The 13903-nt window shown below is 39.6% G+C and overlaps 1 protein-coding gene across 15 annotated transcripts in view; it reads left to right on the forward strand.

The window, feature by feature from the left end:
- Positions 1-13903, forward strand: part of Camk2d (calcium/calmodulin dependent protein kinase II delta) — a 283017-nt gene that overhangs the window by 203056 nt on the left and 66058 nt on the right. For all 15 annotated transcript variants that reach the window (XM_008844496.3, XM_008844497.3, XM_017800970.2 and 12 more), the window contains one exon: positions 8992-9075. In XM_008844496.3, the coding sequence (XP_008842718.1) occupies positions 8992-9075 (84 nt within the window). The remainder of the gene's footprint in view (positions 1-8991; positions 9076-13903) is intronic.

The following is a 13903-nucleotide window of genomic DNA, read 5'->3' on the forward strand; positions in this document are numbered from 1 at the left end:
AAAAATGTATATTATAGTTGAAGGGGAAAGAGAAACCTTCCATGACATGAACAGACTGAAAGAATTCATGTCCACAAAACCAGCATTTCAGAGAATTCTTGAAGCAATAAAAAGAGCTGAAAAGGGAACAATTATGCCCAAGGGGCAACAGAAAGAATCTAAATGAAGGTATAACTGTGGAAACACAAAGTTAGATCAAGAATACAAACAGAAATTAAAAGGATGGAAACCAACATCTTTCAAGAATGTTAACTATCAATGGACTGAACTCCATAGTCAAAAGACACAGGCTAAGTGAATGGATTAAGAAACAAATTTCATATTTGTGTTGTCTGCAAGAAACCTATCTCACTTTCAAGGACAGGCATTATCTAAGGGAATGGCACTAAGAAAAAAGCAGGCATTGCAATTCTAATATCTGACAAAGTAGACTTTAAACTAAAACTAATCAGAAGAGATAAAGAGGGCCACTTCATTCTGATCAAAGGAACAATGAATCAAAAAGATATTACAATCATGAACATATATTCACCAAACTCTGGTGTACCCAGCTTCATAAAAACAGTACTATAGGACTTTAAGACCCAGATTAATCCCAACTCATTAATAGTAGGGGACTTCAGTACCCCATTGTCTCCTGTAGATAGGTCAACAGGACAGAGAATTAACACAGAGACATCTGAATTAAACAATACCATACATCAATGGGCCTTACCGAATATTCCACCCAAACACCAAAGAATATATTTTCTATTCAGCACCCCGTGGAACTTTCTCCAAAATCAACCATATACTAGGGAACAACACAAACCTCAATAAATACAACAAGATTGAAATAATTCCATACATCCTATCAGACCACAATGCAATAAAGCTCAAAATCAACACCAGAAGAAACCCTAGTAACTACATGAACACATGGAGATTAAACAACACACACCTGAATGATGAATGGGTCAAAGGAAAAATTAAGAAAGAAATAAAATATTCCTGGAACTAAATGAAAAGGACAACACAACACAAGAAAACCTCTGGGACACATTGAAAGCTGTCCTTAGAGGGAAGTATATAGCTCCAAATGCCTACATTAAAAAATCAGAAAGAACACAAATAAATGACTTAACATTGCAACTCAAGACACTTGAAAAGGAACAACAAATGAAACCTAAACCCAGCAGGCAAGAAAAAAATAACAAAAATCAGAGCAGAAGTTAATGAAATAGAAACAAAGAAAACAATACAAAGAATCAATGGATACAAGAGCTGGTTCTTTGAAAAGATAAAAAAGATTGGCAGACCACTAGCCCAGTTAACTAAAAGAAAGAAAGAGTACCTCCAAATCAAAATCAGAGATGACAGGGGAAACATCACAACAGACACCAAAAAGATCCAGAACATTATAAGGGAATACTTTAAAACCCTATATGCCACTAAATTTGGAAACCTAAAACAAATGGATGGGTATCTAAAAGCATGGGAACCACCAAAACTAAACCAAGAAGAGATCAGCAGCTTAAACAGATGCATAACACATAATATGGAAGTTGAAACAGTAATACAAAACCTCCTGCCTGAAAAAATCCCAGGACCAGATGGATTTACAGCAGAATTCTACCAGAAATTTAAAGAAGATCTACATCCAATACTATTTAATTTATTCAAAAAGATAGAAATGGAGGGAGAACTTCCAAATTCCTTCTATGAAGCCAGCATCACTCTAATACCAAAGCCAGGTAAAGATAGAACCAAAAAAGAAAACCATAGACCCATATCCTTAATGAACATAGATGCAAAAATTCTCAACAAAATACTTGCAAACCACATGTAGAAACACATCAAAAAGCTAATCTACATGATCAAGTCAGCTTTATTCTAGAGAGGCAGGGATGGTTCAATATATGTAAGTCAATAAATGTCATATAAATGGACTCAAATACAAGAACCACATGGTCATCTCAATAGATGCAGAGAAGGCCTTTGAAAAAATTCAACATGCATTTATGTTCAAAGTCCTAGAGGGAATTGGACCAGAGGGAACATACCTCAATGTAATTAAAGCCATATACAGCAAACCCATAGGCAACACCATTCTAAATGGAGATAAACTGGAAGCATTCCCATTAAAATCAGGAACCAGACAAGGCTGTCAATGTCTCCACTCCTTTTTAACATAATAGTTGAAACTCTTGCAAGGTCAATAAAAGATGGAAGGACCTCCCATGCTCATGGATTGGAAGAATTAATATTGTGAAAATGACCATCCTACCAAAAGTCATTTATAGATTCAATGCAATGCCAATCAAAATCCCCATGACATTTGTCTCACCATTGGAAAAAAACATCCGAAGATTCATACGGAAGCACAAAAGACCTCGAATAGCCAAAGCAACCCTGAGCACTAAGAGCAATGCTAGGGCGAGTACTATACCAGATTTAAAACTGTATTTCAGAGGTATAGTCATAAAAACAACATGGTACTGGCACTAAAATAGACCCATAGATTAATGGGGGAAAAATTGAAAACCCAAATATGAGTACATGCAATTTCAGCCATCTGGTATTTGACAAAGGGGCCAAGAACATTCACTGGAGGAAAGACAGCATGTTCAGCAAATGGTGCTGGCAAAACTGGATCTCCACCTGTAGAAGAATGATACTCAACTCCTGTCTTTCACCTTGCACAAAAGTCAGCTCCAAATGCATGAAAGACCTCAGTGTAAAGCCTGAAACTCTGAAACTGTTAGAAGAAAACATTGGGAAAAACCTACAAGAAAAAGGTGTAGGAAAGGATTTTCTAAACTGGACATCAATTGCTCAGGAAACAATCAACAAATGGGACCTCATTAAACTAAAAAGCTTCTGTACATCAAAGGAGGCAACCAAGGAAGCAAACAGAAAACCCACAGAATGGGAGAAAATCTTCACCAGCAACACATCTGACAGAGGTTAATATCCAGAATATATAACAAACTCAAAAAACAAAGACTCAAGAAAGGAAGTAACCAAATTAAAAGATGGGCTAAGGAGCTGAACAGAGTTCTCAAAAGAAGAAATAAAGATGGTTAAGAAGCATCTTAAAGGTGTTCAACATCATTAGTAATTGGGGAAATGTAAGTTAAAACCACTTAATATTTCATCTTACCCCTGTCAGACTGGGTAAGATCAAGAGAACAAGTGATACCAAAATGTTGGAGAGGATGTGGGGAAAGGGGAATGCTCATCCACTGCTGGTGCAGTTATAAACTTGTTCAACCCCTATGGAAAACAGTGTGGCAAACTTATATAAAACTAAAAATGAACCTACCATTTGACCCAGTTATACCACTCCTTGGAACATACCCAAACAACTCATCCTATTGCAGAGACACTTGTACATCCATGTTTCTTGCTGCTGTTTTTACAATAGCTAAGAGACAGAAGCAATCTAAATGTCCCTCATCTGACAAGTAGATAATGAAAATGTGGTTCATTTATACAATGGAGTTTTACTCAGCAGTAAAGAAAGATGAAATCATGAAATTTGCAGATAAATGAATGGAACTAGACACTGTTATACTAAGTGAAGTAACACAGACTCAGAAAAAAAAAATCGATGTATGTTCTCCCTCATATGTGGATCCTAGAACCAAATCCTGTAAAGGAAAAGAAAGAAGCTAAAAGAGAAGAACAGAAGGAAACAGGCATTAATAAGGGAGATATGGATAAAAATGGGGTTATTTTAAGGGGATGGGGGAGTGAAGGTTATACAAGGAACCTTGGGAATTAAGGGAAAGAAGGAGCTCTAGAAAGGTGGTACCATAGGAGAAGGGTATTATTAATGGAGAAATGGGAAAAATTGGGACACTTTAAATGGGGAAACCATGGTGGAAGGGTTAGACAATTAGAGAGATAAATAATACCTAGGTAGTTTAAAAAAAAAAAAAGAGGAAACCATATTAATCAAACAACCTGACAAATTATACATACAACTAGCACAAGGAATATAATATATGTCTAGGCTAGGTTTATCTGAGAACGTTTAGTCTTTGCCCAAGCTTTATCTACATGGCACATGGTAATTAAAAGTACCAGATTGGTGTAACTAACCTTCTTGGATGTTTAACAACCATACTTTGAGGCCTATACTAATCTGGTTAGAGGGACCTAAAGGATAGTTTTTGCTCCTTGCCCTCCTAGGTAGACTAAGTTCCAGGGGACTATGAGCATCTCTCAAAACGTCCTGTAACTGTGGTGAGTCAACTGTCCTCTTGATTAAGGAGGCCATGGAGACCCCACTGAACGGACTTGAACCGGTGTCCAGTCTACAAAGAGGAGGGTCAACACAGAGGAAACATATCCTCCATGCTTCCAAGTGAAGCTAGCCACAGTTGAGCAGGACCTTTGACTTACCTTCACATAGATGGAACTGGTAAAAGAAAGGAGCCAGGGGTACCTCCCAAGCTCATATGACCCCTGAGGAACAGATCCTCAGACGACCTTAAGAGAAAAAATAAATCGATTTATCTGGGCCAATTGTATGGTCTTAAATACCCAAAAGGTAAGTATCATCAAATATTAAAGGGATCAGTATAATTCTTTAAGAAACCATGTGTTCAGCTAAAGGCTACATAACAAAAAACAATGCCAGACAGGAGATACCTTCCTTTGAGTTGTTGGCCAGGGTGACCCAAGAGATTCCCAGACCGTAACCCAGCATAGAACTGAGAAAATGAACAGCAGACCCCAATCTTATCTAAAGGAATATTGGTAACTGATTGCTGCTAGATGAGGAAGAGCTGATCTTCCTAAAACAAGGAAATAGGCTGACTAGATTGAGTGGATGGGCCAGCACTGGGGAACATCTGGGGGTGCCAACAACACAGTGGACAGTAACAGGGATGACAGAGTATATGGGCTCCAGTGGGGGTGGGGGGGAGGCTATGGGAAGGTTCCATTTGGGTGTGGGTGTATAGATCAATAAGGTTGTTTGGAATGTTCTGTATGAAATACAAAAAATTCAACAAATAAAAAAAGAGTTTTATTTGAGGAAGAAGCATAAAATTTACTTCATGTTACACATTACCATTGAAATCTACCTGATGACTTTATATCGATGCTCAGGTGCCAAGGATCCGAGGTGAATATCTTTTATTTTAGATAATATGCAGAGTCTGGTACTTTGTTATAGCAACAGAAAACAGGCTAATACAAAACTCCATAACACATAATAGAACTCATACAAAAAGCTTTTGCGGCTACTATGCCGAGATCTTTTTTAAAGGTTAAAACCTCACTCAATTTTATGTCTTAGGGTTTATACTGAGTCCAATATTGTGTCACTGTATTAATTCAACTGTGAACATAAACATTTACAGCCAATTTTGAAGAAGATGCATCTTTGCTCTGGAAATTGTTATTGAATATGTTAATGCTATAATGAAATACTTCTAATCATGTGGTTATTAAATAAATAATTAAAAAATAATAATGGTTTCAGTTGTAGTATGGAGAATGGTGTGCAGAGAGGACCCAGCGGTGAGGCTCCTGCTGTGCTACACAGTTCTTCAAGTTCTGCACCGTGCTATTTTTAACTAAGGAGTAGATGAACTGTGGAAGTGCCACACGACACACAGGGACTCCGAGTGCCAAGGGAATCTGGTGGGGAAAGGAAGTCACAGACGTTAGATTACAAGACAGTCCTCCCGTCTAGGCAAAAAGAGACTTGTGGTCTTGAAGCAGGATACTGAAGCGAGGCTCAGGGATATGATCATCAGAATTAGGACGACTAGCAGGAATAACACAAATGCTTTCATTATCAAAGCCAAGACTTACTCGCTTCTCACTCTCTGACCCTGGTCTACTTAAATACTGGCTAAAAAACGTGAAAAGTGACACCATCACTACATTTGATAAAATGGTAGAAAATTTATCCAAGCACAGACTACTTCTCTTAAGGAACTGGAAATTAAACTTGCACTTTGTTTTTAACATTTTGCTGCTGAGGGAAACAGCATTACAACCATAATCTTGCCTCATCAAGAATTACTTTGCTTGATTGCTATTGTTTCCTGCTTTAAATATTAAGTGGGTTTCTTAATGGCAATATGCGCTGATGGATATTTCCAACAGTAAGTAATGCTACTATTTTTTCCGTGTTTGATCTCTTTTTATATTCCTATGAGTTCTTCAAACTAAAAAACATGTTATTTCTAAAGAAGGTAAGCTCTTATTAATTTCTCTGTGGATTACATATATGATAACTCTATACACTTAGGCATTTAATCTCCTGCTTAAACAGGCTTTATATCTATTGTGCCCAGCATACTTTATTTCATGAGTTCATCGTACAGTGTATTATTTCCTGACACCTATGCATTTGGATGTACATTTCAATATTCTTGGGCACCTAGGATCAGCTGACTGCTCAAACAATAGGGTTCTAGGTAAGAATAAGGATGATGGCATTCTCTTGGCATTTTCATGTCCAGGTGTGTATCTATGCTAACATGCTCAACTTGATCTTTTCATGTCTTATTCTTTTCTAAATATTTTATTTATTTTTATTTTATGTGTATTGCATGTATTGCCTGCATGTAGGTTAGTGCAACCATGTTGCACAATGCCCACGGAGGACAGAAGAGGCTGTCGGATCCCCTGGAACTGGAGTTACAGACAGTTGTTAGCTGCCATGTGGCTGCTGGGATTTGAACCTGGGTCTTTTGCAAGAACAGCCAGTGTTCTTAACCACGAGCCATCTCTCCAGCCCCCATTTCTTATTCTTGTATAGTAATTACTTCTGTCTTCCATAGGGAGACTATCATTAGCATTTCCTGCTCTTGGCCATCTAGTCTGTTACTTAAGACAAATTAAAGTTCACTAGTTTAATGCGGATTGCATGTAAAACAGTGATGGAAAGAGAAAGACAAATGTAGGCATCTAAGAGTATTCATGAGACAAAAATAGACAAAGTAACATCATTGTGAGAGACCTTAAAGTCAAGTGTTGGATGTGTGTTTGGTATCTGAAAATGCACACTGCAGACACTTGATTTGAGATCAGTTTCTCGTAGGATTCTCTTTGTGTATCGTTGTGAAAAGTTAGAGGTGGGTAGTGGGAATGGAGAGGACAAATACAGTGTCCCAGGTGCTGGGAAGCCTGCTGCAACAATTGTACCCATCCCTACCTTGGGATGACTCCATTCATTACACCTTCCAGTAAACCCTGAGCCTCAAGCAGCAGAACTTCAGACACAGCATTAAACCAACTCCTGATGACTTATTGTTATACCCATAGATTAATCCGTCTCGCAGCTCTCCCCAGAGAAGCTTCCTCATGCAGCAGATGGTGATTAACACAGAGATCCACAACTGGCCAACATGCAGAGAACAAGAGCCTTCAGAGTACTTAACCCTGAACAGGACACCTATATCACCCTTCTGCCTCCCAAGGCTCAGGGATCATTGAGGAAGAAAGGGTAGAAAGACTGAAGAACCGGAGGTGGTTGGTGACCACAGGAACAGAGTTTTCAGACAGCTGGGCAGTCACTCGTGTGAACTTATAGCAGTGAGGTCGGCATGCACAAGACTCATGTAAGCTCAAGCCAGGGAATATCCCAGCGTAGAAATAGTGACGTGGGGAAGAAGCTCCAGCCCTACCAGAGGAACTACTGGCAACCAATAGCTACTGAGAGCGGGGGAGTCAGTCTTCATTAAGGGTGTGACTCTGAGTAGGTGAACCAGGCTCCAGTGAAGGGACCCATGCCAAAGGACCCTTGAGGACACAAGTTGAACTCGATAGGCATTTGTAAATATATGACTGGATATCTTTCTTATTTTAAAGGGCATGAAATCAGGTGGGGGATGATAAGAGGATGCAGATGCGGTAGGGGGTCTAAATATGCTCAAAATATATTGTATGAAATTCACAAAAAAATCACTTTAAAAAACTTTAAAATGTTTGTACATTTTTAATCTAATTTTGTTAGAGAAGTAACTGTCATATGTATCTTTTCTTATGTTCTTTGTATATTGTTTTCATGTAATGAGTGTAAGTTCATCACACAAATGAGGAATCATTCCTTGGATACTTTGCATCTCAGTGAGTACAGATTTTCTCAGCAGTGATTGGAGGAATTTCTGATTATTTGTCCTTTTAAAGAGATTTTTCCACTTTTTAAGGGAAACTTTTAATCAATCATGGTTATCTTCATTTTATTCATTTATTTATTTTAGTATTCTTTATTTGAAAAACTTATTTTCAGAAATAAGTGTTTTCCACTGGAGTCTAGTTGTAGCTTTCTTTGTTTCGTACATATCCCATATTGGATTCTGCACAGCGTTGCCGAGGCTGTCTTTGCCATTTAGCCTCCCTCACTGTGCCCTCTGAAGCTGGAAGTCTGCTTGGTAGGCCTTCAGTGGTGATTCATCTGAATGCACGTGAGTCTTAGTTGTCAGTTATGAGCACTCTCTGGTTATTTCTTTGTACACTTTGGACTATTTGATATCTACTACCAGACTACTTCTGGGCTCATTTCTTCTCATGAGGAGGCCTTCAGTTACTTTTATTCTTATCCCTACCCTCAGAGTCCTATAACGTAAGGCTATTTTTTTTGCATTTAATTTGTCCTTGGTAGCTATGTAGGGATTTCATCCCTCTCCTTTATAGGGGACTAATTGTCATAGTTATTTGGGTATCAAGATAACTATCAGTTTTTGCAAGGAACTTATCTAGACCAGTTTTTTCCTTATTTCTTTTCAGTTTTAGTTCAAAATTTCATATGCTATGAACAGCTAACCAAAAGTGCCCTGTGTTGCATTGGTTCCAGCACAATAGATTGACCTCCATATTTAGAAAAAAGAAGGATGTGTTTTTTCTTTTCATATAAGCTACAGGATAGGACAACCATGGCTTATCATCAGTTAAAGAAGCCCTCCAAAACATTCTTTCTTGGTTTACCTTTTCATACTGATCTTGTCAAGTCAACTCTGACTCGTAAACATCTGTTTTCCCTAGGTTTTGCTGGTACACCTGGATATCTTTCTCCAGAAGTTTTGCGTAAAGATCCTTATGGAAAGCCAGTGGATATGTGGGCATGTGGTAAGAAATCATATTTTCTAGAAAATTTGCAATACCCATCTGTCTTGGTCAATTTGGGCTGCAATCATAAACCACCAAAGACTGAGTGACTCATGATTCTAGAAGCTTGAGTAGTGTAGTGAGTGTGCAGTGAGTGTGTGCCTCTGGGTTCCTAGATAGTTCTCTGCTGATTAATAATGCCTTAGTTTTGGAACACTTTGAGAACAGATGTGTGGTGCGCCATCTAGTGGTTATGCTGATCAATCTGTCTTTCTAGTAAATATTCTTTGCTTAGGATGCTTGGCAAGGATTTAGAAGGATGAGGGTAAATCTTGAAGATGAATTCTGGTCCCGGCCTGAATTGGCAAGCTAATTTTCAAAAGTATTCTGTTCAGACTCAGACATTGTAAAGAATTTCAACATTACTTCTTATAATGGAATTTCTACATTTTAACATAAACTTCAAATGTGTGAAAGACTGAAATAAAGGTGATACTACACAGGATGTTCTGAAATATTTTACTACTGAAGTTATTAGCACAACTAAGTGCTCTAAGTTCTGGACAGAGTTATCGCTTCTGGGTTAATATAGGTGTGAGCTATGAAAGTTTGGCAGTAGTGTGCTCCAGGGAGATTTTGGTGTTTTATGTTTGTCTCTAGACCTGGAAGGAGTTCATTAAAAAACTGACATGTAGGTTCTGAGAGAAACTTGTAGATTTAGTCTTAGTATAAAATAAATAAATACATCTACCGCCACTGTGTCGTAGTGATCTATCACCCCATGCTACATACCTTGTCAGCTTTATGTCCCTAGCAACAATTTGATATTTAATCTCAAACTGACTGGATCCTGTATCAGAGTTCCCTCCCTACCTAGAACAGCAGATATGAGCAAGGAGCTGTACGTGTACTCACACCTGAAGTCCAGAAAAGCTACACTTGGCCACCCACTCTAATATGCCAATTAAAGAAAGTAGTCAGGTGGAAAAGCACCAACTCCTTCCTCAGGCCCACAGGTAACACAAAGTAGGATGGAAGTCTAGCACTTCTTCCTTTAATTTGTGTCAACCTTCTTTCCTATGGGTTAGCCTTCTGTTTAACTGTTCATAGGCATGTTAATCATTCAAGGCATATCTGTGTAAAAACCCATGTCACCTAACCTATCTGGTTTCTTGTCAAGGCTGAAGTCACACCAGTGAGAGTCATTGGCCTAATCCTGCAGGTATCTTTGATTATAGTAACAGCAGAGTCCATCAGAACAGACCACTCCTAAATGAGGACAGTTATCTGGGATGGCCAGGCTGTACCCTGGATCAGGAGTAATCACCTCACGAGAACCAGTTTGTCCCCTTAAGCAAAAAGGGGTTCTTCAACCACTGCTAATACAGAATCGAGATTGTGAACAACCTAAGCACACTTTGATCAAGGCTTCTTAGTTATGTGCCCATCTTGCTCCCTAACACACTTGTTCCCCTGCTTAAACTAGGAAGAGCAGCTGGCAGCCGGTGCGGGAAGATTGGGTGTAACTGGCAGCTCGTTCTTTCTTTGCCCGCCTCCCTGAAGCTCAGCTTCCCCAGGCCATTGTCATCCATCTTTCTTTTTTCCAGGTTCCCTCCTAGTTCTCCTTTTTCCGTTCGTCCTCTTTCCTGTCTACTTTGTAGATAGGAAGCAGCGTAAACTGTGCTTAAAAGAACACACCCAGATCTTCAGTCTGTGTGTCCTACGACTAGTACAAATCATTTGAACCCTGTATCTCAGCTTCCTCTTTAAAATGGAGCTAACCAGATTACTTACTGCCAAGAAAATGCTTTTAATACATCAGTGTTGGTTACCATTACCATTATTATTAGAAAGTGTTTCTTTAGGGATGAAGTTTCTGGGTAACTGATGTAGCCTTACTTTAGAAACAAATTTTAGTAGTTGGTTTGACTCCGTCATATGCTTGGCTTCATGCTCTCGCCTTTGCTTTCGTCACAATGTTCTACAAACAGCCAGATCCCTTGACATGCCCAGGTCAGCATATATTTGCAGCCAGCTCCCATTTTCCTGTGTGTGTCTTCTAGAAATGCACCCGAGACCACAGTGTTGCATTCTAATGAGTTGCTGTTATAGCACCTATTTGGGATCATGACCACTGCTGGACGCAACCTGATGACTTTCCCTTTACATTTCTGGGACACTGTTATTTGTTTCAAATTACTATTTCACCATATCCCTCTACTCAAGTGACATGAAAGGTACATTAAATTCACTTTATAAGATGCATGTTCTTGCTTATCGCTGTTTAATGAACATCAAGGAAGGCACTATGCACTTTCACCTGGTTACTTTTAGGTTATGACTTACCTGGAGGAAAACCCTTTCTCACCCATCAGCTGTCTCTTGCCAATTAGTTCTTTTCAAAAGTAGACACTGGGTTGTGTGGTAAGAAATGACACTAGTCAAACAACAACAAAAGCAGTCCGTCCCAGAGGATGGCATCTAGTCTTCTGTGTGAGTGAGACTGCGGGCATTCACGGTAGCAGGCTCTTTGTCATTCTAGCCGTTGGCAGCACAGCGTCAGCAGAGCAGAGCACTGGCTTACGCTGTGTGCTGTTAAGAACAAGTCCCTGCACTCAGGTCATCTTCAAGGCCACCCCTACCTTGGTTTTTTGATCTCACAGAGTATGGTCTGACCAATATGTGTTCTTTAAAAGCATTGAGTCCATTACTGAAATGTAAATAATAGGCATGAATGAGGCAGGAACATAATCACCTGTTCTGCCATTGCCAATAACAAATTGATTTTAATGGCCTTCTTGTGTATATAGCTGTTTCCCTACTGGAATGAGCAAATACTCATAGATGTCACTGGATTTTAATAGATCTCCTTCTATAATTTGCCTTTAAAAGGAAGGAAGGAGGGAGGGAGGGAGGGAGGGAGGAAGGAAGGAAGGAAGGAAGGAAGGAAGGAAGGAAGGAAGGAAGGAAGGAAGGAAGGAAGGAAGGAAGGAAGGAAGGAAGGAAGGAAGGAAGGAAGGAAGGAAGGGCAAGGGAAATAAGGAAGCCTATAAGCATAGGCTTGCCTCCCAAAATACATACGTGCTGTCTTACATATGTCTCTGTCTTTCTGTGTGCACTGTGAACAGTCATGAGTAACACTCAGTCATTGGCTGTCACAGAGTGTGCCAGGACTTTGACCAGATCTTTGGAATATTATGGAGTATGTTTCTACTTTTTCTGCATAAAGAATTTTGTGTCCACAGTTATGCAACTCCTGGGATGTAACCTTTTCATGATTCAGTTAAATCAGTATTGGGCATTTGGTTAGTTTGAAATCCCAAGCCCTGTGGGCAGAATGTTGCTACTACCAGTTCTGTAACCAGCTTATACTAGGCCACCACACGTATGCTGCCTCAGGTGTCTGCCGCCTCCATCTTTCAGTAGTCTTTAGCCCATGGACCCTACCCCCAAACATCGTCTATACCAGTACCCTCTTGCTCTAAACTTACATGGCTTTGATCCTTCTTTATTAACTGCATGTAATTTCCTTAATTTGGTGGTTTTTTTCAAACTATGAACCACAAACCACATGCTCTATTTGACATGAAGTCCTATCAAAGTTTTAGGACATGCCCCAGAAACACTGTCTAAAACTCTCTGAGGCCATGTGATCCAGTAGTCCCACTTCCAGGTATGTACATAGAAGAAGAGAAAGTAGAGTCTTGTAGCAGCTGTGCCTGCCTGTGCTCCTAATGGCATCATTCACACGCATGGAATGTCCAACTGGCAAATGAATCAGTTACATGAAATGCAGCATATACATACAGCAGACCATTACATAACCTTAAGAATAAAGGAGGTTTTATCATGCCACCAGATGGGTCGTCTCAAAAGACATTACATTAAGAGGGAAAAAAAAGAAAGAAAAAGCTCATCATAAAAAGACAAATCCTGCTTCATTCTATTCAGGTGAAATATCTGAAAAAGTCAAAGGCATAGAGGCAGAAAGTGAAACGTCTCCATGTTGCGAAGTGCAACCATTCCGGAGGGCTGCTTCTAATGGGAATGCAGCACTGCTGACTGTGCATTGAAAATTTGTTCATCCATTTCATGTACAATTGAATTTTCTCTGCTTAATTATAATATTTTTTTAAACTACAATATAAAAAGAATGCGTCTCTGGAAAAGGCTCAGGAACTTTCATCTTACCAAGTTCCCTATGTGATTTTAATGCGCACCACCGCGTTGAGCAGCACTCCCCAAGCCTGTCACCATTTCCTTCAGGAGAGCAGATTCAAGGGTTGCAGACAGGTGACATCTTCAGGGTGCTAGACCAATATAGAGCAGCTTTTAAGCCACAGAGATGTGCTGCCCCTAGATTGACCATGCAAGTCTAAGATAAGGGACAGTGGAGACCTCAGCATTCCAGTGGCTCTCTTTTCAGTGACTGCCAATTTCCTCTTCCTACTGTTGAGCAAGTGCTCTGTCATCTACAAAGCACGGATCCTTTTATACGGACTCCACCCTCATGAACTAGTTAGCTTCCACTTCTATAAAGCATCCCATGGGGATTAGGGTGTAATGGACAAGCTAGATTCCAGGGGACTCAGACATCCATTCCCTCGCAGGTCGGTCTTGCAGTGTGTTGCTGGTTGGCTGGACCTTTTATATTGGGAAATACTTGGCATTTATTATTTGTCTTTGTAATTTGTTAACAGAGCGCCTCCTATAAAACTAAGTTTCTGGCTTCTCTAAAGTAATAAGAGAAACAGACAGAATGACACTTTGTTCTAACATAGCGCCCCCATGCCTGTTCAGACAGGCAGACATAGGTCTTGCCCTGGTTACTGCCCCTCCTCACAGCAGA

This window comes from Nannospalax galili, unplaced genomic scaffold (assembly GCF_000622305.1).
Source record: "Nannospalax galili isolate Female #2095 unplaced genomic scaffold, S.galili_v1.0 scaffold462, whole genome shotgun sequence".
NCBI lineage: Eukaryota > Metazoa > Chordata > Mammalia > Rodentia > Spalacidae > Nannospalax > Nannospalax galili.